This window comes from Ochotona curzoniae, unplaced genomic scaffold, assembly GCF_017591425.1.
Source record: "Ochotona curzoniae isolate NIBS_2020 unplaced genomic scaffold, NIBS_Ocur_1.0 contig_2688, whole genome shotgun sequence".
In the NCBI taxonomy this organism is placed as follows: Eukaryota; Metazoa; Chordata; class Mammalia; order Lagomorpha; family Ochotonidae; genus Ochotona; species Ochotona curzoniae.
The window spans coordinates 22708536-22731789 of NW_024465553.1; the positions used below are offsets into that span (position 1 = coordinate 22708536).

General features: G+C 40.0%; 1 protein-coding gene across 12 annotated transcripts in view; it reads right to left on the minus strand.

Annotated features, from left to right (window-relative positions):
• The window catches only part of GPHN (gephyrin), a 276180-nt gene that overhangs the window by 191095 nt on the left and 61831 nt on the right, over positions 1-23254 (minus strand). For all 12 annotated transcript variants that reach the window (XM_040975435.1, XM_040975432.1, XM_040975433.1 and 9 more), the window contains exon 3: positions 11069-11126. In XM_040975435.1, the coding sequence (XP_040831369.1) occupies positions 11069-11126 (58 nt within the window). The remainder of the gene's footprint in view (positions 1-11068; positions 11127-23254) is intronic.

The window sequence follows — 23254 nt, forward strand, 5'->3', positions numbered from 1 at the left end:
GAGAAAGATCTTCCATCCAATGGTTCACTCCCCAAGCGGCCGCAACGGCTGGAGTTGAGCCAATCTGAAGCCAGGAGCCAGGAGGTTCTTCCGGGCCTCCCACACGGGTACAGTGTCCTAAGGCTTTGGTCCATTCTTGACTGCTTTCCCAGGCCACAAGCAGGGAGCTGCATGGGAAGCAGGGTCCCCGGGATTGGAACTGGCACCCATATGGGATCACAGCACGTTCAAAGTGAGGACTTTAACCACTATGCTATTGCACTGGGCCCAATTACAAAGTAGTTTAAAGGTATATTTGAAGTTCTCTTTTCAGTCATTCAAAAATACACTCATGTTAAAAGATTTCACACAAATAGACTTTGTCATTAGATCTTGATATCACACTACTGAAAAAAATTATACACACACATATATATATGAGCCATGGACTCATTCTATCAAAGAGATTACTGCTCCACTGTGTCTGTCACAGTTGAGGATAGCCAATGTATGAATTCAGAAAAGATGTCCATCACCACAATATATGAAACACACACACATAATGAATTACTACTCATTGGTAACAAATAATGAAATCTTCACAGCTGCAGTTAAACAGATGGACTTAGAAATATCATGTTGAATGAAAAGAAAGTAGACACAGTAGGGTAAATATCCCATGTGTTCCGTTATACACAAGAGTTAAAAACACAAAACACGCCCACCTGAACACAGAGTCTTGACTTCTAAAGAATGAAAGTTCAGAAGAAATAGATAGAATTTTGGGTAATCAAAAAGTACAAGAATCTAGATGTGGTTCATTAATTGTGACACATATATCACAATAATGGGATTTTAACCTGCACTGTGGGCTGTGGAATGCACAAGAAATCTTTATGCTACACATAAACACAAAACACAACTTGTGTTTTGTAAATCTGACACTGCTCTGAAATAAGAAGTTAAAAAAGTGATCCTCTATAAGTTACTTATATGATCATACTGTTTAACAACTGTAATCCTCTCAGCTAAACATTCATACTTCCGCTAAATATTTACACTTATATGTAAGGAAATAGTCTGATTCACTTTTTCCAATAATAGGCTCAAGGGGATCAAAATATTTGTTCATGGGTAATTTCTGATTATCTAAATTGCCTTATCAATTTCCTTATCAATTCTATGACACAGAGATGAGCTTAACTATTACAAAATTTTAGAGCTGGTACAGAGCTTAGCAGATCTGCCTCTTTGGTTTATGGATAACTAAAATCCAAGTTTTAAAAAAGAAAATACCCAAACTGCACAGCTAGGCTGTAGGAAAGTGGAATTAGGATCCATGCCCATTGACTTTTTCTAGCTATTGATGATTCTATTCATCTACCTCACACTAAGGGTTATTAAGAGTTCACTGATTACAATCACAGGGCTGCTTTGGCATTATTCCATTATCTTTTTAAATTAAGTAAAACTCAAAAATACAATCATATCATTTAGTGATATGATATCATGTCTTCAGTTCTGAGATTCAACAATGATACAAAAATGCAGAATAATTATTTGGTAGGATGAATCCAACATCTAAAAATGATTCTTTCCTATAACGAGTTATTTTTTCATTTCTCTAGTATCACATGAATGCCTATGCCAAAGTTCAAATGAAGGGGATACCTCCATGCCATCACTGTTTAACAGCAACAAACTTTTCTTTTTAAAGATTAAGTTGTAGACTACTGAAAACCTAACTGAAGAACTTTCATACTTTACATGTGATAATTATGTTCTGGAGAGCTAAAAAAATTGGTGACTATTATTAATGATATAGTTATGACATGATTTCATACATTAAAGCTAAAACTTCAATTGTCTGTGTTTCTATTTAAAAAGTAGGACAAGACAAATATTCATCATTCTAAGTATTTAATTATTTCTGACAGATAAAAAGCATGGTTGACACCATATTTTAGCAATGGCCAATTAACTGACTTGGTTTATTGCTAATATATCCTCAGGCACCTTAGATCATTTTGTGAAATTTCTAAATTCCCTGTCTCAGTACTGGAGTACCTGTGCCACAGTTTCCTCATCTCTGACCTTACTGCTTACTTGAGATCTTGATACAAAATGCAAGCTGTACTAACAACAAGAACAAAAAATCTGAACTGGAAGATATATCCATATCAAATATAATGCCAATTTAAAGGACTAGTGCCAAGAAGGCATTCAAACTTTTCACATTCCAAGACCCTAATAATAATTTAAAATTGACTATAACTGAACCATGCTAATGCTTCACAATAGATAATATATATATCTAGCATAATTTATCTGCTGATGAAACTAATATTTATGGAGCATCCATCATGCATTAATTGTTAAGAGTTAAACATAAGACTGACCTTATCTTCAGAGAGGTAATAATAAATATTGGTCCATAACTTTGATTGACACTGGATTTATCTGTGAAGCTTAAAAAAAAAAATACTGTGCTCCACCATTGGAATCCAGGCTAAGGAGCTGATTTTCAAAGCTTCTCACATAATTCTAAAAAGCAGCCAAGCAACTGAGTACTATAAGTCTAACAGGACAACCTGTTTGTTTACCTAAGGGTACATTTCACAAACAACTCAACCAGGTGGGCACACAAAAATGTCACACAGCTTAAAATCAGCTGCATTACAATTAACTCAGAGTCCTCTGTCTTCAGGATGGATAGCTGGTAACCTTCACCACACAAACTTAATTTATTTAAGTAATACCTGATACCATGAACTCACTTTAGGATTTAGCAAAGTGTTTGTAAGGGATAATTTCATTATTCAATATTTGTGCAACTTTTTTTTTTGCTAGCATTTAGATGTGCAAGACAAAACAGCAATTCTATCATTCATTCAACTGGTCTGCAGAAGCATAAAGAGAATTAACTCACTCCATGGTACTCCTGAAGTTATTGATTTAACAATTCATTTAACAAGTAAGCATTTCGGGATATATAGGCAGAACTGTCTTTACCCACAGTTGTCTAAGAACCTCATTACTAAGCTTTTGATCTGAACACCAACCCCATTGCTATTATCTGGGAGCTTGTTAGCAATATAAAACCTAAATTTGCATCAACAGAATCAGAAGCTGCATTTTCAAAAAGACTGCAGAAGATAATTCACACACACATTAAACTGGACTTATTATGCTTTCTAACCATGTATCTGGCTAGAAACTCCAAGTCTCATTTTTCCATCACGTTAAACAGCAATCTTGTTTACTTACTTTTGCAATTTATGTTATTGAACTTAGCATAGCTTGTTAGAAACTAATTTATCTGAACATATTTCTTTCTGCACCTCTTAAGATACCTTTCATTGTGATCACCTTAGTATTTGGCTGTCTTTACTACATAGGATGTTGTTAAGAAATTCTCAGTGAATATCTTCATAATACTTTCTTTTACATCTGTTGAAAAACTAAGGCTAATAGCACTGCCTACTTCAGTGATCATTATTTCTTACACGGAAGATATTTCTTTAAAATTTACTGCCTTGAGCCTGGCATGATAGCGCAATGGCTAAATGCTCGCTGTACGGGCACCAGGATCTAATGTGGATGTCATTTCACGTCCTGGCTGTTTCACTTCCTAACCAGCTCTGTGCTTAATGGCCTAGCAGTGGAGGATGACCCAAAACCTTGGGACCCCAAAGCCACATGGGAGACCCGGAGGAAACTTCCGGCTCATTGTTTCCAGTTGGCTCAGGTCCAGCTGTTGCAACCACTTCAGAAGGAAACCAGAAGATGAAAGATCTTTCTGTCTCTCCTCTCCGCAAATCTGATTTGCATTTCCAATAAAAACGAAATAAATCTTGTAAAAAAATTACTGCCTTGATTTCTGAGTTAGTGCGGTAAAATGAAGATAATACTGTACAATTCCCTTCAGGCAAGTGTGATGGCGTAGGATGCTAAGCCTTTTTCTGTGGTGCTGGCATTGCATATGGGCACCAGTTCATGTTCTGGCTGTTCCACTTCTAATTCAACTCCCTGTACATGGCCTGGGAAAGCAGCAGAGGATGTCCCAAGCCTTGAGCCCCTGCACCTATGTGGTTGACCCAGGAGAGGTTCCTAGCTCCTGGCTCTAGATCAGCTCAGCTCCAGCCATTGTGGACATTTGCAGGGTAAACCAATGGATGGGTGAATCTCTGTCTCTCTGTCTCTCTCTGTTTTCCCCTCATTGTAACTCACTCAAGTAAAATAATTTTTAAAAAAAGACTTCTTTAAAAAATTACCTCTCCTTTCAATAACTAATAAAATACATGAATAAAAAGCTGGAGGAAAAATATCCTAGCAATATACTAGCAATAATCAAATATGAAAAAAGCTGCAGTCTCATGTCATAAACTCAGAATTTGGTGGCTGAGAACAAAAACAAAGGGTCTTTCAGAGGCAAAATGCAGCTATGTGAAGTTCTAACGTTGGTCATAAAGATGAATTGTCAAAATGCTAAAAAATCTCATTGATATTCCAAACTTGGGGAGACTGCACTTGAATGAAACTCTTTAACTTTTCCTTCTATACACAGCTGCTTTAAGAAACAGATATAGCAAGATACCTACCACGATCAAGATGAAGGCTCCAAAAATGGACAGTGATTCATGAAACTAATCCTAATGTACCGATGCCCACCATTAATTTTGAGCTAAATCCTTATCTACAAAAAAAGATTCTAGTAATATATAACAGACATTTAACAACATCTCAGCGGGAACGGCAAAGTGTTCCAACAACGACTACATACTCTTCTGGGTTTCTTGCTGCCCCTGATTTTTCTCAGTGAAAGCCACAGATCATCTGTAGTCTAGGCTCACTTTTTGTGTTTCTTCTGCAATGTCTACAACTATTTTGAAATGAGCTCTAGTATATGTGCTGGATGCATTCTATATGTTTTTCCTGATGAGCATATAATGAACTGACATTTGAAGACAAGAAGAAGAGAGATGAAAAGAAAAACAAAGCATTTAATCAATTTATCCTTCATAGCATTTAATCAATTTCACCAAAGGATTAAAATAAAAACACATGACTATAGCCTACTGCTGATTTTACTAATTTTTCTCCCTTTGAAGGATCTTTATCACATACTAGTTAAAATAGTTACTTCAAAGTAAGCTCTTTTATTTTTTTCTTTTCAATGGAAAATAAAATGCTATTGTGTAATAGCTATAGAGAGTTTTAAAAATTATTTATGGTTAAATCTTATTCAATATCCATCCATTCTTCTATCTACATAATAGGCAAGAAAGATGTTAGAATGTTTTGAAACTAATGTTAAATTAATTTTGGATAATTATATTTTTAAAATTGATTTATTGTTTTTTTATTTGGAAGGCAGAAACAGAGAGAGCCGGAAATCTTCCATCCAGCAAATAACTCTCCAGACAGTTGCAACAGTCATGGGTGGATTAGGCGTACTCAGAAGACAGGACTCAATTCAGGTCTCCTGCCTGGGTGAGCCATCATTGCTGCCTCTTAGCATGTGCATCAGCAGGAAACAGGATGGGAAGTAGTTACTGGAGTTCAAAATAGGCACACTGATATGGGATGGGATGACAAAAAATGGTGCTTCTCTTTATTTTATTTGAAAGTTAGAGTTACAAGAAAGAAGGGAAGAGAGGAAGAGAAAAAAAAAAAGAGAGAGACACAGGGAGTGAGATCGTTCATGCTATAGGTTCACTCCCTAGTTGGCCATAACAGTAAGGTGTAGGCGCAGACTCAGCTGAAACCAGGAGGCAGGAATACAGGTGTCCCATGTGGGCGGCACAACCATCCTCTGTAGCCTTTCCCAGGCATCAGGAGGAAACAAGACTGGGCGCTGAGCAGGCGGGACATGAACTGTCGCCATACAGGAAGCCAGCACAAGAGGTGGTGGTTTCATCAGCTACACCATACCAGCCCAAAGGTAACTTAATCAGCATGGCAAATTCCTGCCTCTTGTATTAGCAATTTGAAATACATTGTAGCTTTTAGGACATTTTTACTTTTTTTTAATTTGAATTATATAAATGTTGGTGACTCCCACTTAGTCTGCTTCTGGCTCAGCTCCTTGCTAAAGTGCCTATAAAAGTAACGGAAAATGCCCTAAGCATTTGGGTCCTTGGATAGAATTCATGACTCCTGACTTCATTTTGCCCAGCCTGGGATATTGTGCCCCTTCAGGGAGTGAGCCAACAGAATAAAGATCTCTCTCTCCCTGCCACTGGGCTGGACTGTTACTTACTTTGAAAAATAAAATGGAGCAGAAAGTCATCGTGTGTGCATTCTGAAGCTTCTTTTTAAATTTTTATTTATTTATTTATTTATTTGGAAAGTCAGATATACAGAGAGGAGGACAGACAGACAGGAAGTTCTTCTGTCCACTGGTTCACCCCAAGTGGCTGTAATGGCCAGAGCTGCGCCGATCTGAAGCCAGGAACCCGGAGCCTCTTCTGGGTCTCCCTTGCGGGTGCAGGGTCCTAAGGCTTTGGGTTGTCCTCGACTGCTTTTCCAGGCCACTAGCAGGGAGCTGGATGGGAAGTGGAGCTGCTGGGATTAGAACCAGTGCCCATATGGGATCCTGGCTGCATTCAAAGTGAGAACTTTAACCACTAAGATTGCTGGGCCCTGAAGCTTCAAGTCTTAACACAGCCTCGAAATATGCCCTCCCTTTCTTGAAAAAGGTAAATAGAACATGTTTTCTTTGGTAAAAAAAAAAAAATGCTGTAAATCATGCATAGTTTTTGATACTATTTGTTTTCTACAAACTTATTGAAGACCTCTAATATTCCTAAAGAAATCACTGACAAAGGATTTAAAATAGGTCACAACTGGAGAACATCATGCTTAGTAAAATAAGCCAGTCCCAAAAGGATATCATATGTTCTCCAATGTAAGATAATTTTTGGGTAAACCACAGGATAAGCAGATGTAGGTAACCAAGTACATACAAATACTGTCATAGATACAGTTTTACAGAAACTAGCATACTGGCTAGTAAAGTTACACTACGGTATGAATACAGTATGTGTCTATCTCTGCTCCTGGAAAGTACAACTCCTTTTATGAAACATGTACCGGGCTCCACCTGCTGGCCACCCAGCAGCGAGCTCTGGAGTCTTGGGGGTATGCAGTTACTGCCCAGCAACATCCATGGATAAGGCCACAGCACACATCAGTGAGGAATGAATCCTGAGGGACACCCAATGACAAGGTCACTGCACTTGCAGGTAAGTGAGGGGACTGAGACCTGGTGGTTTGGAGGGGAGAGACAGGAGATATTTTTCAGTCAGACTGATGCACCAGCTCACATGGAAGTCATGGGTTGGGCTTCTTAGCATGCAACATGCCTGACCACCACACACCACCATATAAGCTATGGCTGGGGATCTGTCTAGCAGGGCTAGATTCCTAATACCTGACAGTGTCAGAATAGGGGATGGGCCACATTAGACTGCGCCATGACATCAATCAGCACACAAAAGAACCTGGTCCAGGGGTGACTTCTGCAGGGGATATGTGGGCTACTACAACTCCTGCTGGTTAGATTTTAGGTTGACAGTTGAGATGGTGATGGGCTGAGATAGGCATGACCATGGAACTCACCAATGCTCACCAGTACTGAAGCTGGGAACAAGTGGGGCAGGTTCAGGTTGCAGCACCTGCATAAGCACCCTAAAACAGGGTGTAGGGCTGGGCTGTACCAGCTCATACAAAGGCTGGGACAGATGAGGCTGGCCATGTTGGGTTAGAGCCAAGCACCCGTTGGCATGTGTGAGATCTGAATCTGGGAGTGGCCTAAGCAGGGGAACCTGGGAAACTTGCCTAGTGGGTCATAGCTCCCAATGATAAGCATGAGGTCCAGGCCTGGGTGGTGGGCAGGCTAGGCTGGGTAGCTCCATCCATCGGCAAGTGTGGGAGTTGGTTTTGGAAGGGGGCAAACTGGGCAGGGCTGAGCAAACCAGAGCCCACGGGCAAGTGCAGAAAATAGGATGGAGAACAGATCAGGCCAGGCTAGGCTGCCATACCTACTAGTTTGCATCAGCCAGAGATGAGAGCAGACTGAGCATATCCAGGCTGCAGCATCCACAAGTAAGAGTTGGGACAGGGGACTGGCTGGGCCAGGCCAGGCTTCAGCAGCTGAAGTCAAAGGACAAGACAGAGTTGGGACAATGCCAAGCTGGGTCAGAACAACCACTGGCATGCACAAGATCAGTGGCTGGGATCAGGCCTGGTTGGGGAGCTAAGGGAATGTCTTGGCTGGGTTATAGATCCCACTGGTAGGCAAGGGGGTCAGAGTGGGGGATGCTGTCTGGTTTGGATATGGACGTAGTCTCCCTTGGCACAAGTGTGGTCTGGGTCTGGGATGTGCAAGACTGGGCTAGACTCCAACACCCATTAGAGCTTGTGGGAATCAGGATGGATATAGAATGGGCTAGGCTAGGTCTCTGTATCTGCTGAGTCATATATGAGCTATGTCTGGATATGGACCAAATTAGGCTGGGATATACCACCCAACAATAAGAAATGGAATGGGTGAAGGCTGGTCAGGAAAGGCCACGGTTCTGCTAGGACAGGAGGTAGACTAAGTAGGGCTGGCCCATGCACCCACCGGTTTGCATGAGATTTGATATTGGGAGAGATTCTGATGAAGGAGCTGGCAACTCCCCTGTTGAGACACAGTCCCTGCAAGTAAGCACAAGAAGCAAGAAAGGGAGCAGTTCAGACCAGGCCAGGTTACAGTAACCATGAGCTTACCTTTGGCTCAAAACTGGGTGAACCAAACTGGACCAGATCATAATACCCACTGGCAAATCTAAGAGCCAGGATGGTGTGTGGGCCATGCCAGGTTGGGCCACAATATCATCCAGTTCACATTAGCTGGGGTTGGGGGCTGGCTGGGCTGGCTAGGTTGTAGTCCCCTCAACGTGAGCTAGATCTGGGGCCGGGCTGGGTTGGGCCAGGCTACTGTACCCACTGGCAAATATCAAGGTGAGGTGTACCACACATATCAGACTGAGGTGCAGCACCCAACCAGCACATGTGAGATCTGGGGGAGAATAGGTAAATCTGGTAGGGGAACTGCAGGGAGATCTCCTGCTGGGCCACTATTTCCACTGTGAGGATGAGAGCTGGGGTTGAGGGCAGACCAGGCCAGGCAGGGTTACAACACCTGCTGTCCTGCATGTAAGCTGGATTGGAAACAAGCCAGGCTGGGCAGACTGTACCTACCGGCACATGCATAAACTAGAGTGGGTGAGGGTTGGTTAGGCATTGCTCATAGCATCAGCTAGCAGATGCTGGCATGGGGAGAAATCTCTGTCGAGCTAAACTGCAGTACCACCTAGAGAAAGCAAGATCCGGGAGTGGCAATGGGTCCATTAGGGTAACAGTGGGCACCTCCCTCTTGGGTTGCCACTCTCACTTGTGAGAATGAGAATCAGGACTGCGACAGGCATAGCTAGACAGAGTGGCACCTGTCAACACATGTGTGGGATGGATAGTGGGGCTAGTTGGGTTGAACTAGGATTCAATGCCCACTGACATGTATGAGAGCTGAATGGGATGTGGGACAGAAAGGACCAGTCTGCCGTAAATACTATATTGGCAAGCATGGCAACCAGGACAGGAGGCAGGCCTGATGGGAGCTATTGTGGGTCACTCCAGCTAGGCTATAATTCCCTTTGGTTTGTGTGGGGTCTGAGTGTGTGGTGAGCAGGATCGGGGTGGACTGCAACACTCATTAGTTTGCATAGAGGACAGGGCTGGAGACAAATGACCCAGTAATTGCAAGTAGCAGTGTGCGCAAAGGCCAAAAGGGTGACACACTGTGCCGGACCCTGTATTGGCATCCACACACAAGAATTGGGTCTGGCATCACCTCAGGTGAAGTTTCCTTGGGAATCCTCCCAACTGAACCACTGGACTCACAACTACAACTATGGATGAAATTACAGGTTCCATGGTCTAAATATGGAGTACATGTGTCAGAGCTGGGGCTCCTCAGTGGCTTAGACAGAGCAGCGAACAGCACATTCAGGTGCATATGGAGGATATGGCAGTACACTGGAGCCTGCAGAGGACACTCTGGTACCATAACAGAGGACTGAGGACAGAACAAGTTGATCATCTTCCCCAGCCAAGTGTTGGCAGTAAACACCTGGGCAAACAGAAACTCTAAGCTGGACTATGCCAACTGGTAGATTCTAGAGAGATTTCATCATGACTGGGGTGGCAAGATTGGCAGCAATGCGGAACTGTTGAACATTCAAAACCACTTGAACAGGCCCCTCAGAGCATGCCCCACATTAGGGACCCTGGGATAGTTGGGAAGCTGTGGGTGGCTTCTCCCCATGCCTCTCCCCTCCTCCCAGATATAGCAATGAAAAAAGAGAATGTCAAAACAATGTAGCTACAAACTTTCCTCAAGCCCTAGACTCTTTGCACCCTAAAACTTATACAATAAAAAAATTTACTAAGTCTTAAGTTTCCAGAACTTTATATTGATTCTAATCAAAGCAAAAAAAAAAAAAAAAAGCTTAATAATATGTTGAGGTCTTTATATGTCATCATTAACCATCAGTATTGTTTAGCCTAGACTAATGCTATCCGATGATTAAATAATACTGGTGGGACAGATAGTAATTTAGTTCTCAAGACACAATATGCTGTACCACATGATTATTGTTCCATATACTTTTATAAAAAAGTTGGAAAGAGAAGAATGCAGTTCTATGTTTTCAAGAGTAAGGTTGTTTTTTAAAGTAGTCATGAAACGAGGAAGGTATACAGGAAAAAGAATTTGCAGCACTATGAAAAGGCACATGATATAAGCATGAGCTTATATCAATGTTTCCTTATGTATATTTCACTGATTTGTATAAGAGTTACCTTTCTCTCCTAATATTTTTCTTTGAAATGCGTTACAAATATATTTTTAACTCAAATATGATTTGAAGAAATAAGTGATTCACAAACACCTTTAAATTCAAGGATTTAAAGAAAAAGCAGCTTTTCCTTAATCTCCCACGAAGATGATGTATTTGTAAAGATGAAAACTGCCATACTATACCTTGATTTCTTCTATTTCGTCTGGTACTATCTTGTATGCTGATATAGTTCCACCCAACCTGCAATTAGGAGAAGATATTCTCAAAACCAATAACAGTATGTAAAATAAGGAGACTTTCTACCAATAGAGTCAGAAAGCCGCTGATACTCCCCCAGCGCCCTCCCCGATAACCACAGATGAAAAACAGTCATTCTGTACTTAAGTTTCAGTTTACTAACTTGAATGAAATAAATAATGACAGTTACTCAAAGCGGAAATATCACAGTTTTAGTTACACTTAGCTTTCCCTTATTGGTGGTTTCAAGAATGCTGAATATGCCACTTTAACTACTGGATTCTATCAAAACAAATATCAGAAACTGACAGCAGACATGATTTGTAAAAATTAATTAATGAACTTCAGTTTTTAGATCATTTTCACATTTACACACTAGTTGGGCAGAATTCCAAATATGTATCTAGTATTGTGCAAAGAAAAAAAAGTGAATTTGAAGATTATAATGTAGTCCCTAAATTTTTCTTTGCCACAAAATAAGATATGTCATTACATGTTTACTGTCTGAACACACTTAAGACAGTGACTATGATTTACCTAATACCATAAGCAATGCATGCCATATGTTATCAAATTCTCTATTGTTTAAAAATCAAAACAGGGGCCCGGCGCGGTGGCGCAGTGGTTAAGGTCCTCGCCTTGCATGCCCGGGATCCCATATGGGCGCCGGTTCTATCCCAGCAGCCCCGCTTCCCTTCCAGCTCCCTGCCTGTGGCCCGGGAAAGCAGCTGAGGACGGCCCAAAGCTTTGGGACCCTGCACCCACATGGGAGACCCGGAAGAGGCTCCTGGCTTTGGATCGGCATAGCATCGGCTGTTGCGCTCACTTGGGGAGTGAATCATCGGACGGAAGATCTTCCTCTCTGTCTCTCCTCTCTGTATATCCGCCTTTCCAATAAAAAAATAATAAAAATAAATCTAAAAAAAATCAAAATGGAAATTAAGATATATATACAGGGGACTGGCGATGTAGTAAAGATTAATTTCCTCCTATAAGCTGCTCTTGCTGCTCCTGTTCTGATCCAGCTCCCTGCTAATACTCATGGGAATGCAGTCAAAGATAGCCCAAGTGCTTGGACCCCTGCAACAATGTGGGAGATGTGAATGATGCTCCTGGCTCCTGGCTTTGATCTGGCCTACCCCTTGTCTTTTCGGCCATTTGAGGACTGACTCTGCAGACCAAAGCTCTACTTTTGTCTCTCTTCTCTCTTTCAAAGAAATATTTCAGGTTTTGGATTTCAGAGTTTTGGATTAGGTGCTAAATCTGCATTTAGTATTAACCATGTGCTAAGCATTATGCCATATTTTAGATATATAATCTCATAACCTGTAATAATGCCAATGAGAAAAAACCCACATACCATACGTGTTCAAGTTTAAGCTATTCAGTCTTTGATGCAACTATGCCTACTAAGTTGTCTAAGAAGCAACAGACAGTTCACCAAAAACTGATGAGAATTCTAAAAATCATGGGGAAATTCAAAGAACACTAAACAAGCAATCTTGAAAACAACAAAGCTAGAGGATTCTCACTTCCTGTTTTCAAGTTCTGAAAAGTGTGGGAAGTTCAGACAAAGTGGTACTAACATGAAACAACAGAGAAATGAATCAGTAAGATACAACTGAAAGTCTAACTTCATATTTATCAGTATTTGACCTTTGTTGCTTTCCTAGACATATTTTCTGATAGCTGGATGGGAAGTGAAGCAGTCAGAACACTAAAGTCTCCCCTTGCATGCTCCAGGATCCCATGTGGATACTGGTTCGTGTCCCAGCTGTTCCAGTTCCCTGCTTGTGGCCTGGGAAAGCAGCTGAGGACGGCCCAAAGCCTTGGGACCCTGAACCCATGAGGGAGACCTGGAGGAGACTGAGATCAGCTCAGCTCCAGCTGTTGTGGCTACTTGGGTAATGAACCATCAGATAGAAGATCTTTCTTTCTATCTCTCCTTCTCTGTAAATCTGTCCTTCTAATAAAAATAAAAACTTTTTTTTTAAAGAGAGACAATTAGGAATAAACATATGAATTCTACATAATAAAAGATTGAATACAGATTTAATACAAACAGTGACATACTCTATAATGGGAGTATGATTGGAAGTGAGGGAAAATTAAGAGAGCTATATTCTAATTAGCCAAATGGGAAAATGAGGCAGTTGAACAATGTTCTCGTTCCAAAAAGACATCTAAATTCTATTTCCAGAAATCTGTAAACATACAAAACTTACACAGCAAAGTGGGATAAGTGTTGTACATAAAATTAAAATGATTTCAAAATGAGAAATTTATCTTGGATTATCTTGGTGGACCTAATACAATCTTGGTTTATAAATGTACAAGAGGGAATCAGAAATGAGAACCACAGGAATGGCAGCATAAAAACTAGCCCTGCCTTCTCTGGCTGGTTTTGAAGACAAAGGAAGGAGGCCATAAACACACGTTTATGTGTGCGCATACACACACTATAAAAGACTATTTACATAGGTAATAGGAGATTATACTGCCGGTATATTTTATCATGATATACATGTATAGACATATGAGAAAAATGCATCACAAAATTTTTTAAGTGCTAAATACGTAAAATATGTGAAACATGGAGAATTGTATTATATATTCCTAGCACATCACCAAATTTTGTAGCAGTTCTTTTTGCCCATTTCTTAGACAAAAACCTCATGCTTCATTCAGTTACTTTAAAATGCACTCAGCACTCATAATTTACATTTTATTTCCACTCTGAATTCCTCCTGTTTACTATGTGAATCTATCATACAATTATGCTTCTCCAATTTTCCTCTCTATTTATTATCGAAAAAAGGAACTGGGAGGATTGAAAGGTAGAAAATTTTGTAAATATTTCAGCATGTTGTTTTAGTCTGCGTTACACAACAGGAAGACAAAGCAAGCAAGGAGAGATTCTTGAAGGAGAGTCAAAGCACACGCACGAAGCAGCAGCTGTCCACGCACCACACAGAGGGTAGCAAAACTTATGAGGGCACTAGAATGCACTGTGCAGCTGTTGGAGTGCTGTCTTCTGCTGATTCACTTCCGAAACACCCACAGCGGCTGGGCCTGGGCCAGGACAAAGTTCAGAGCCAGGAACTAAATCCAGGTATTCCGAATGGATAACAGGGACTCAATTACCGAGCCATCAACACTACACCACTGCCTCCTTGGGTCAGTATTAACACAAAGCTGAAACCAGAGGCAGAGTTGGGACGAGAACCCAGCATCTAAGACACGGGCATCTTCAGCACTAGACCAGTTACAAGAATACCACGTAAAATAATTCAACTGGAGAGGGATTAAAGACAGATGGATGAGAAGTGAAATATTTTTTTAAAATTTGGGCTAAAGAACTATATAAGGAATGGTAGAAGCTACAATGGAAAGAAAAGAACATGTATAAACACTGCGTTTTACAATAAAACAAAATGCAATTAAGTGGACACTGACAGTTTCATGTGAGTGAAAGGTACACATCTAAAGAGAGAAGAATAAAGGCTTCAGCTCAAAAGCAGAATGGGATAAAGTAATGGCTCTATTTTAAGGGTCTAAATTCACATGTCCATGACTGCTCCTGAATTCTCTACCTCCACTTTACACACACTATCAATTAAAACATCTTCCTCTACTCTGCTTCCACTTCTTTTACTTCTTTTATTTCATTGCTAATTGGATTTTTATAGAGAAATGTTAGAGCATTTAATTAGGTGAAATCAAATTTTATCTGTAGAATAGTCAAGAAAATAAATAATCTGGGTAGTTCACAGTCCACTATGTGCTACTTCATTAAGTGCCCATATTTTATATTTCAGCCTTCCACGATTAATTTAAAACATCGTTGCTGGGCCCGGCGCGGTGGCGCAAGTGGTTAAAAGGTCCTCGCCTTGCACGCCCGGGATCCCATATGGGCGCCGGTTCTAATCCCGGCAGCCCTGCTTCCCTTCCAGCTCCCTGCCTGTGGCCTGGGAAAGCAGTCGAGGACGGCCCAAAGCTTTGGGAACCTGCACCCGTGTGGGAGACCCGGAAGAGGCTCCTGGCTTCGGATCGGCATAGTATCGGCCCGTTGCGCTCACTTGGGGAGTGAATCATCGGACGGAAGATCTTCCTCTCTGTCTCTCCTCTCTGTATATCCGCCTTTCCAATGAAAAAATAATAAAAATAAATCTTTAAAAAAAAAAAAAAAAAAAAAAAAACATCGTTGCTTTGTTGTCATTCATATCATTCCAAATCAAATGAACACAACCTAGACTTGTACAATTTCATGCTCTCTACAACTACTATTATTATTAGAAAATGTAATTAAAAGTATTCATTTCATGTATTTTAATTTTAGAATTATATGTATATATATATTCCATAATAATCTTTCAATGAATGAAGAACTGGCTATCTGGTTAAAAACAACTGATGACACCATTAAAAAGACAATAAAAGCAAATGGCTAAAATGCAGGCAGAATTTGTCATTTAAACTAATGTGTCCTTTTAATAAATTATTTCCTTTAAACTCCACATTAAGAGTTAATGAAATGCTAATAATACAATCATTAACTTCAGAAAATTAATATCAACAAATAAAAAATGTGATGACAAGATAAAGAATAATGCATATAAAAATATGGTAGTGGTTATATATTGAGTCACACAATAAATGAATAGTAATTTGTTACATGCCTACTAAACCTGGAAGCTCTCCATAGTAAATACTTTTTAAGTTAATTTATGAATCAACCTTGCAAATTTCTGTATATATTGAACAAATAACTTGCGGGTCACATACCACCACGGTACAGAATATGCTTAGAATGAAATTAAGAACAGAGTAACATAAGCAGTCCTTTGCTACCTTACAATTTATAAAAGGAAGGAGATATCAGCATATAAATAAACAAATATTAATTACAGAAACTATTGAGGGTCAGGATCTAAAGTCAGTTCTGGAATGGATTGTCCTTTACTTCTTGTCTTTTGCTAATTCACCAGTGCAACTATTTTTTGTTATCAGGCTTAAGGCTCTCTTTTTATGTATCACTTGCCTTTAATCCCTTTGAGAGAGTAACATTAAATACATTTAAATTAGCAGCTTTCCCATTTTGAATCTCTCTGTATGGAGACACATTTGTAGTACAATGTTGGTTGATGATATGCACAAGATATAAATAACATTTTAAAAAATTTTCTTATATTCTTGAAAATCACATGACTAAATCATTCCAGTTATGCACAGATGTTAAGATCTTACAGAATTCACAAATCATAGAGTTAAAAGGACCATCAGGGAAGAACAGCCGTCAAAGAGCTCTATATAGTCTACCAACCACTTGATAATTTTCCCAATAAAAATGTGCATGATCAAAAACCTCCCACTACTTGAGTCACTCCATTTTCAAAAATGCATACATTGTAATGCACATAAAGGTGAGAGTGAAAGGGAATTTTCCTATTGACGAGCTCACTCCTCAAATGCCCACAACAGACAGGAACGTGGATTTCCACCAGGGCTCCCATTGGGGCAGCAGGGGCATGTGAGATGTCTGCTATGCCCCAGGATGCATTAATCAGTTAGCTGGATGAAAAGCAGAGCAACCATGACTTGGATTGGCATCCAGTTTGGGATGCAGTCATCCTTTACCGTAGCTTAAGCTGCTGCAGCAAAACAAAAACCTACTCAAAACCCATGGAATGTATTTACACTGATAGTGGCTCAAGTACTCGCTTCGTATGTGCCAGGGTCCCATATAGGCACTAGTTCCAATCCTCGTGGCCCCACTTCCCATTCAGCTTCCTGTTTGTGGCCTGGGAAAGCAGTCGAGGATGGCCCAAGACCTTGGGACCCTGCACCCACATGGGAGACCAAGAAGAAGAAGCTCCTGGCCCCTTGCTTCGGATCAGCTCAGGTCCATTCATTGCAGCTACTTGGGGAGTGAATCATCAGGTGAAAGATCTTCCTCTCTGTCTCTCCTCTTCTCTGTATATCTGACTTTCTAATAAAAATAAATAAATCTTAAAAAAAAAAACCCACTGAAATCACTACTACAAGGGTGTGGGATCTAGTCCTAGCTGCTTCACGTCTGGATCCAACTCCATGGTTATGTCCTAGGGAAGTAGCAGAGGATGGCCAAAGGTCTTGGGACCCAGCGCCCACTTGGGAGACTCCAGAGAAGCTCCTGGCTCCCAGCTTCAGACCACCCCAGTTCTGGCCACTGTGGCTATTTTGGGAGTGAGCCAGCAGACACATCTCTCTGTTTCTCTCCCTCCCTCTCTGAAACTCTATGAAGTAAAATAAGTAAATCTTTTTAAAAAATGGGATGTTAATGCTTCTGTATCAGACAACTTTAACAGAAATAGACACCAAATCTACCTTCAGTCTATGAAATTTTATAATGTAACATTTCAAATGAAATAATAAATAATACTTTGGTTTAAAAGTTCAAGTCCACTAACTATATGAAACTTTACACACACAGATGTAAAATAAAATTTAAATAGTTTTCAAAAATGCTTGTTTATATGCAAGATAATAAAATGAATTCACTTCACATGTGACAAATCAGTAACCTCACTAGACAGGATAATGGTAGATGATATTAAACTTACACTGTTACTTTAAAAACCTCATTGTGGGTCTGGCACAGTAGCCGAGTTGTTAAAGTCCTTGCCTTGCATGTGCACCAGTTCCTATCCTAGCGGCTCCACTTAATATCAAGCCCCCTGCTTGTGGTCTGTGAAAACAGTAGAGGACAGACCAAAGCCTTGGGACCCTGCACCCATGAGGGAAACCTGGAAGAAACTCCCAGCACCTGGTTGCTGCAGCCACTTGGGGAGTGAACTGGCAGACAGAAGATCTTTCTTTCTGTCTCTCCTTCTCTCTATAGATCTGATGATCCAACTAAAAAAAACCCTTTAAAAACAAAAAACTCATTGCACTTTTTCTGATCTAGCTATAACTTGAAAATAATTATGTCTGAATATTTTAATAATTAACAATTACTCAAGTATTAATCTTCAAAGATATTCATTTGACAACATCACAAGTGTTTGCTAAATATTTTAAGGTCAAATTGGTTTGTAGTAATTTTATAAACTCATAAAAACAAGATAAAACATAAACACTTATTAGTTTGATAACACGTAAATGCCTTAGTAAGCTCTTATAATTCACATTGATTTTCTCAGAACCTCATTAATAAATGTTAATAATGCCTAATGAAATTAATAATCAGTTTGGAGTTCACTTTCCTATGTGTAAATAGGAAAGTGCTATCTTCATTATTTAGATATAAAGATAAAAACTAAAGATTGTGTAGGAAATTGAGAGTTATTATTTTCCAAGTATGCACTAAGCTGCTGTAGTCCAGTAGAATTTAATGTCAGCCATATGGTTATTTTTAGTTTTTTAGTAATCATATTTTTAATATAAGCAAAACAAACAAGCAAATTTTGTTTTCACAAACGGGTATTTCACATTTAACACAATGCTAAATATAACCAAAATAGTCAACATGGAATCAATGTAAATATTTTACATTCTTTCTTTTACTAGAAGATCTGAAATGGATTTTCTACTTCTATCTTAAGCTTGTAAGTTACATTCCAATGCTCAGTAGCAATGTGTGACTAGTGACTAACTTAACAGACTGTGCAACTTTTCTGACTGGCCAGTAAAGCTGTAAAAATGTTTACCTTTAAATTTTGACTTACTTTTTTGGGAGGGAGAGAATGGGGAGGATGTATGAAACAGAGAGAGAGCGATCTTTGATTTGCTAGCTTACTTCCAAAAAGCCAGGAACACTCAGGGCTTGGCCAGGCCTAAGGCAAGAACTGAAAGCTCAATCTGTCTCTCCTGATAACTGGAAAAGCACAGAGTACTTGCCCATCAGGAGAGACAGGCTTTTTTCATTTTTGAGAATTCATACTTGAGATTTATGTGACTGTAACATTTTATTGTACCTTTGGTTAGATTTAATCCTAAATGTTTATTATTTTATTTTAGCCACATAACATAGTTGCCAAAAAAGTGCCTCTAAAGTAGAAGAGTCAGCTCTGCCACTGTCTTGCTGTTTATGTTATTAAATGGTATTATCTTTACATGATATATTTGTCAGTCTTTCAGAGCATTTATTTTATGACATGAAATTAGAATTATATAATAGAATGCATAAATTCAAGTAACTTGGACATCTATGACCTAGAAGTGAACAAATTAAAGTATCACTGTCAACCCCTTCATCTCCTAGAACTTCAACTTCTCCTGAGAAATCTCACTTTATCATGAATATCTGTGTCAACCTATAAACCGAACGTAAAGACTCTTTAAAAAGATTTAAATAAAAATAAAATATAAGTAAGTTTTAACATTTTATTACCATTTTAAAACATTGTCATATTAGATATTGTAGGTGGGCTAAGATTTTACACATAGTATCTATTCTAAAAGTCAATCACTTAAAGAAAAAGAAATTTATTTCCCTTCAAATAGTTAGGTCAGGAACTTCCATGTCAGCATTGGTTCTGCTCTATGAAGATATTCAGGCTGACAAGAGTCTACTATTTTCAACACTTGGCTTCTAACCCTGTCTTGGTCATCTCAATTCTAGCAAGACATAGAAGGAAGAACATGGATGAATACGCATGTAAGTTTCTATGGCCAGGGCCAAGAAATAGCAACATTTATGTTTACATTCCACTGCCTGGATTCAGCAGTGTCACACTTGACTGCAGGAAAACTATTAGTCATATTATAGTAGTACGCTAAAGAAAAAGGAAAGCACGAATTTATTAGATGGTCTGGTGATATTCTGCCATTAGTTTTAAGACATTACATGCAATCTGCCTCAGAGACCATCGATCTGGATTATGAGGGTGTATGAATCAGACGAGTTTGTTCCTGAGGCTCATCCACAGGTATTCTGATTCTGCATGTTTTGAAGGAGAGCTAGGTAAGCATTTTAAACACTAGGTCATTCTAACATAAATGTTCCACAGATAACATTTTGAAAACATCATTGCAGTTCTCTGTTCTAAATCTGTGGTTCATAAACACCTACGAACATAATAAAGAAGGGGAGATGTTCTAATGTGTGCTTTCCATAAAGGTTCTGCCTAATACAAAACAAAATAAAAGGAGAAAGAAGGATGCACGTCTTCTTAACCACTATAGAACAATGCTACTGTTCCCAGGTTCCAGAAAATCACACTCAAAATGCAAATTCTACAAATTTTTCATAATCATTAGCTGTTCTTCCATTATTTTTAAAAGTTCTCTGGCTTTTTCAAAAGAGAACACTATAAATATAAATCTGACATTTATGCCAAAAATCACATAATTAATTCTGATTCAAACCCAACAAAATTAGAAAATTAGCCAGATGATATCCATGTAATACAAAGACTATTTTTAAGTCAATTGTTCCAACCTGCCTGACTTCCCAGATCATGAGCCAATGACACCTAGCACAATTAGGAAGAACAGCAACATGGGGGATGAGAGTCACAGTGATGAAGGTCAAGTAATGAAGTCTCAGTGTGGGCTCAGGTCAATATCAATTTCGTTTGTTTTTAAATTAAATTACAAGATGTGCTGTGTGGATAAAACACGAAAGGGTCCAATATACTCAGAAATTAACTGAGTCTTGGTAAGTTTCAACTCACTTTGTTCCTGCCACCAACTCCATGAAAGAGGTACATTTTGGTATTATAAATGAACATGTACCGTTCTTTTTTTAAAAGTCACTAAGACCACCACTTTCCCCTTTCATCCCTTCAAAAATTATATATTTACTCTCTCATAGTCCTCCTTTGGGCCATTAAAATCATGGTAATTACTGTTGTGCTCACCCTTTCCACAGGCCCAGAACACCACAAGGATAGGCCCTGATTACAGCATCAAAACAGTGATATAATCTGAGAGCCAAAATGAGAACCCTGGACAAGAAATCTCCCCAAAGAAAACTAAGAATCTCAAGAGATTATTCACACAGAGATCTTATCTTCTTCACAAAATGTAATCAAATCAATCTGACTTATAAGTAAAACTTTTGTGAAGCTATAAAAATCTCAGATATCAGAAGGAAATCTAGATTTTTTGTGTTAGCTATAATTTTGCCAAATATGACAGCATGATCCATGAAAGAGATAAACTGGAACTCACTAAAATTAAATACTCTGTCCTATAAAAAGTCATCTAGACAACAGAAACACAAGATAGAGAAAAATATTTGCAAAAGAAAAATCTGATAAAGAACTATCACCCAAAATGTATAATAGATGATTAACATTCAACCATAAGGAAATGAACCGTGAGGACATTGGTCAAGTAGCTCCTGTTGCAGATGACTACTTAACTAATCTCCTGCATCATAACACTTATTCAGATTTTTTTTGACATTTGTTTTTATCTCCTTTGGATAAATATCCCAGGCAGATTGCTGGACCAACATAGTCTGAGGAATAATCTGAAATCTGAAAATGTAGTTTTGTTAGAAATTGCTGAACAGTCTTCCAAAGTGGCTGTACCATCTTCAGTTCACCTCAGCAATGCATCAGTTCCTGTAGCTGTCTGAGCTCAGCCGTGTTTGCTATCATCTGTGTTCTTTCACCTGGAGCTTCTTTTAAGTCTCCCATTTTTGTTTTCATCAGGCACATTAGCAGGGGGCTGGAGTGTACATAGAAGATTCAGGATGTAAGGTAATGCTTTGACAGGATGTTGACATTACAGGCAGGTTGTTCATTTCCTTACGGTTGAAATTTCATCACCAGTTGTGGTTTTGGGTGCAACATTTCCAATCTAGCTCATTGGCAATGCAAGTGGGAAAGCAGAGGCTGGTCCCTTATGCAACACAGGAGACCTACATGGAGTTCCAAGTTCCTGCCTTTTGGCTGGCCAGCCCTGTCCATTGTAACCATGCAGAAAATCTCTTCTTCCGTAGGGCTGTCCTCTGCTGCTTTTTCAGACAATGCCTTGCCTCAGCATTTGCCAGTGGGTGCTGCAGCCTAGCCAGTCCCAGCCCTAAACTGAACTGGTTGGTGTTGCAGCCCAACCCAGCCTGTCGTGGGTTCTCACATCTACCAGTGGGTGTTGTGAACTGGCCCAGGGTAGCCTGCCCCCAGACCTGACCCCCACGTGTGATGATGGGTACTATAATCTGGCCTGCTCCAGCTATTCTTAGCCTTTGTTCTTATACTCACCTACAGGGACTGCATCCTGACAAAGGATTTCCCCAAGTTCCTCTTTCAGGTCTCCTCCCAGCGGCAGATATCGCACACACCAGTGGGTCATTGGCCCAAACTAATTTAGTCCACCTCCTGTCCTGGAAGGAATAAGTAGCCTTGCCCAACTGGCCCACACCCATTCCAATTCTTACTGCTGGATGCTGCCCACACTCATTTCAATTCCTACTGCTGAAAGCTAAAGCCCAGTCACACCTTATCCATGCCCTGACACAGCTCCTGCAAGGTTCAGTGCGTCCTAGAACTACCCCAGCCCATCATACACCTACCCTAGCTAGCTCTCACAAGTACCATGGATGTTGAGGTTTAGTGCAGTCTGGCACACCTCAGACCTAGTACATACCTACGCCAACACATACTGCAGTGGTGTCCAGGCCAGACTGCTGCCCCCATTCCAGCTTTCACGCTCACCAGTGGGAACCATAACCCCACGGAGGCATCCTCTTAGCTCTCCAATAAGTCCTGTTCCCAGTCCAGATCTTGCGTGTGCCAGTGGTTGCTCTGATCCAGCTTGGCAAAGCCCATTTCCAGTCAGGCCAGTATGCTAACCCGGGGCCTCTCCTCCCTCTTCCTACACCGCCCTGGACCAAGCACATGGGGAAATCCCCTGACTCACTCCCCTGCCTAGATGTGAGCCCTGAGGTCTCATATGCCCCCGACTGGTGCCATTCCCTAGGCCATACCCCCAGGCCTTCATAAGCCTGCTTCCTCTGGGCGCATACAGCATAAATTGCAGAGGGCTGCCCCCAGGCATAGGTGGCACAGATGGCCAAAAAGTGAAAATTTTCAAGTACGTAAAACACTAGTGTTTCAAAGAAAACTCTATTATAAAATATTGTTTGTATGAATATATGTCATTATATACAATCAATACTCATTGCCTTTTAGATCAATCTA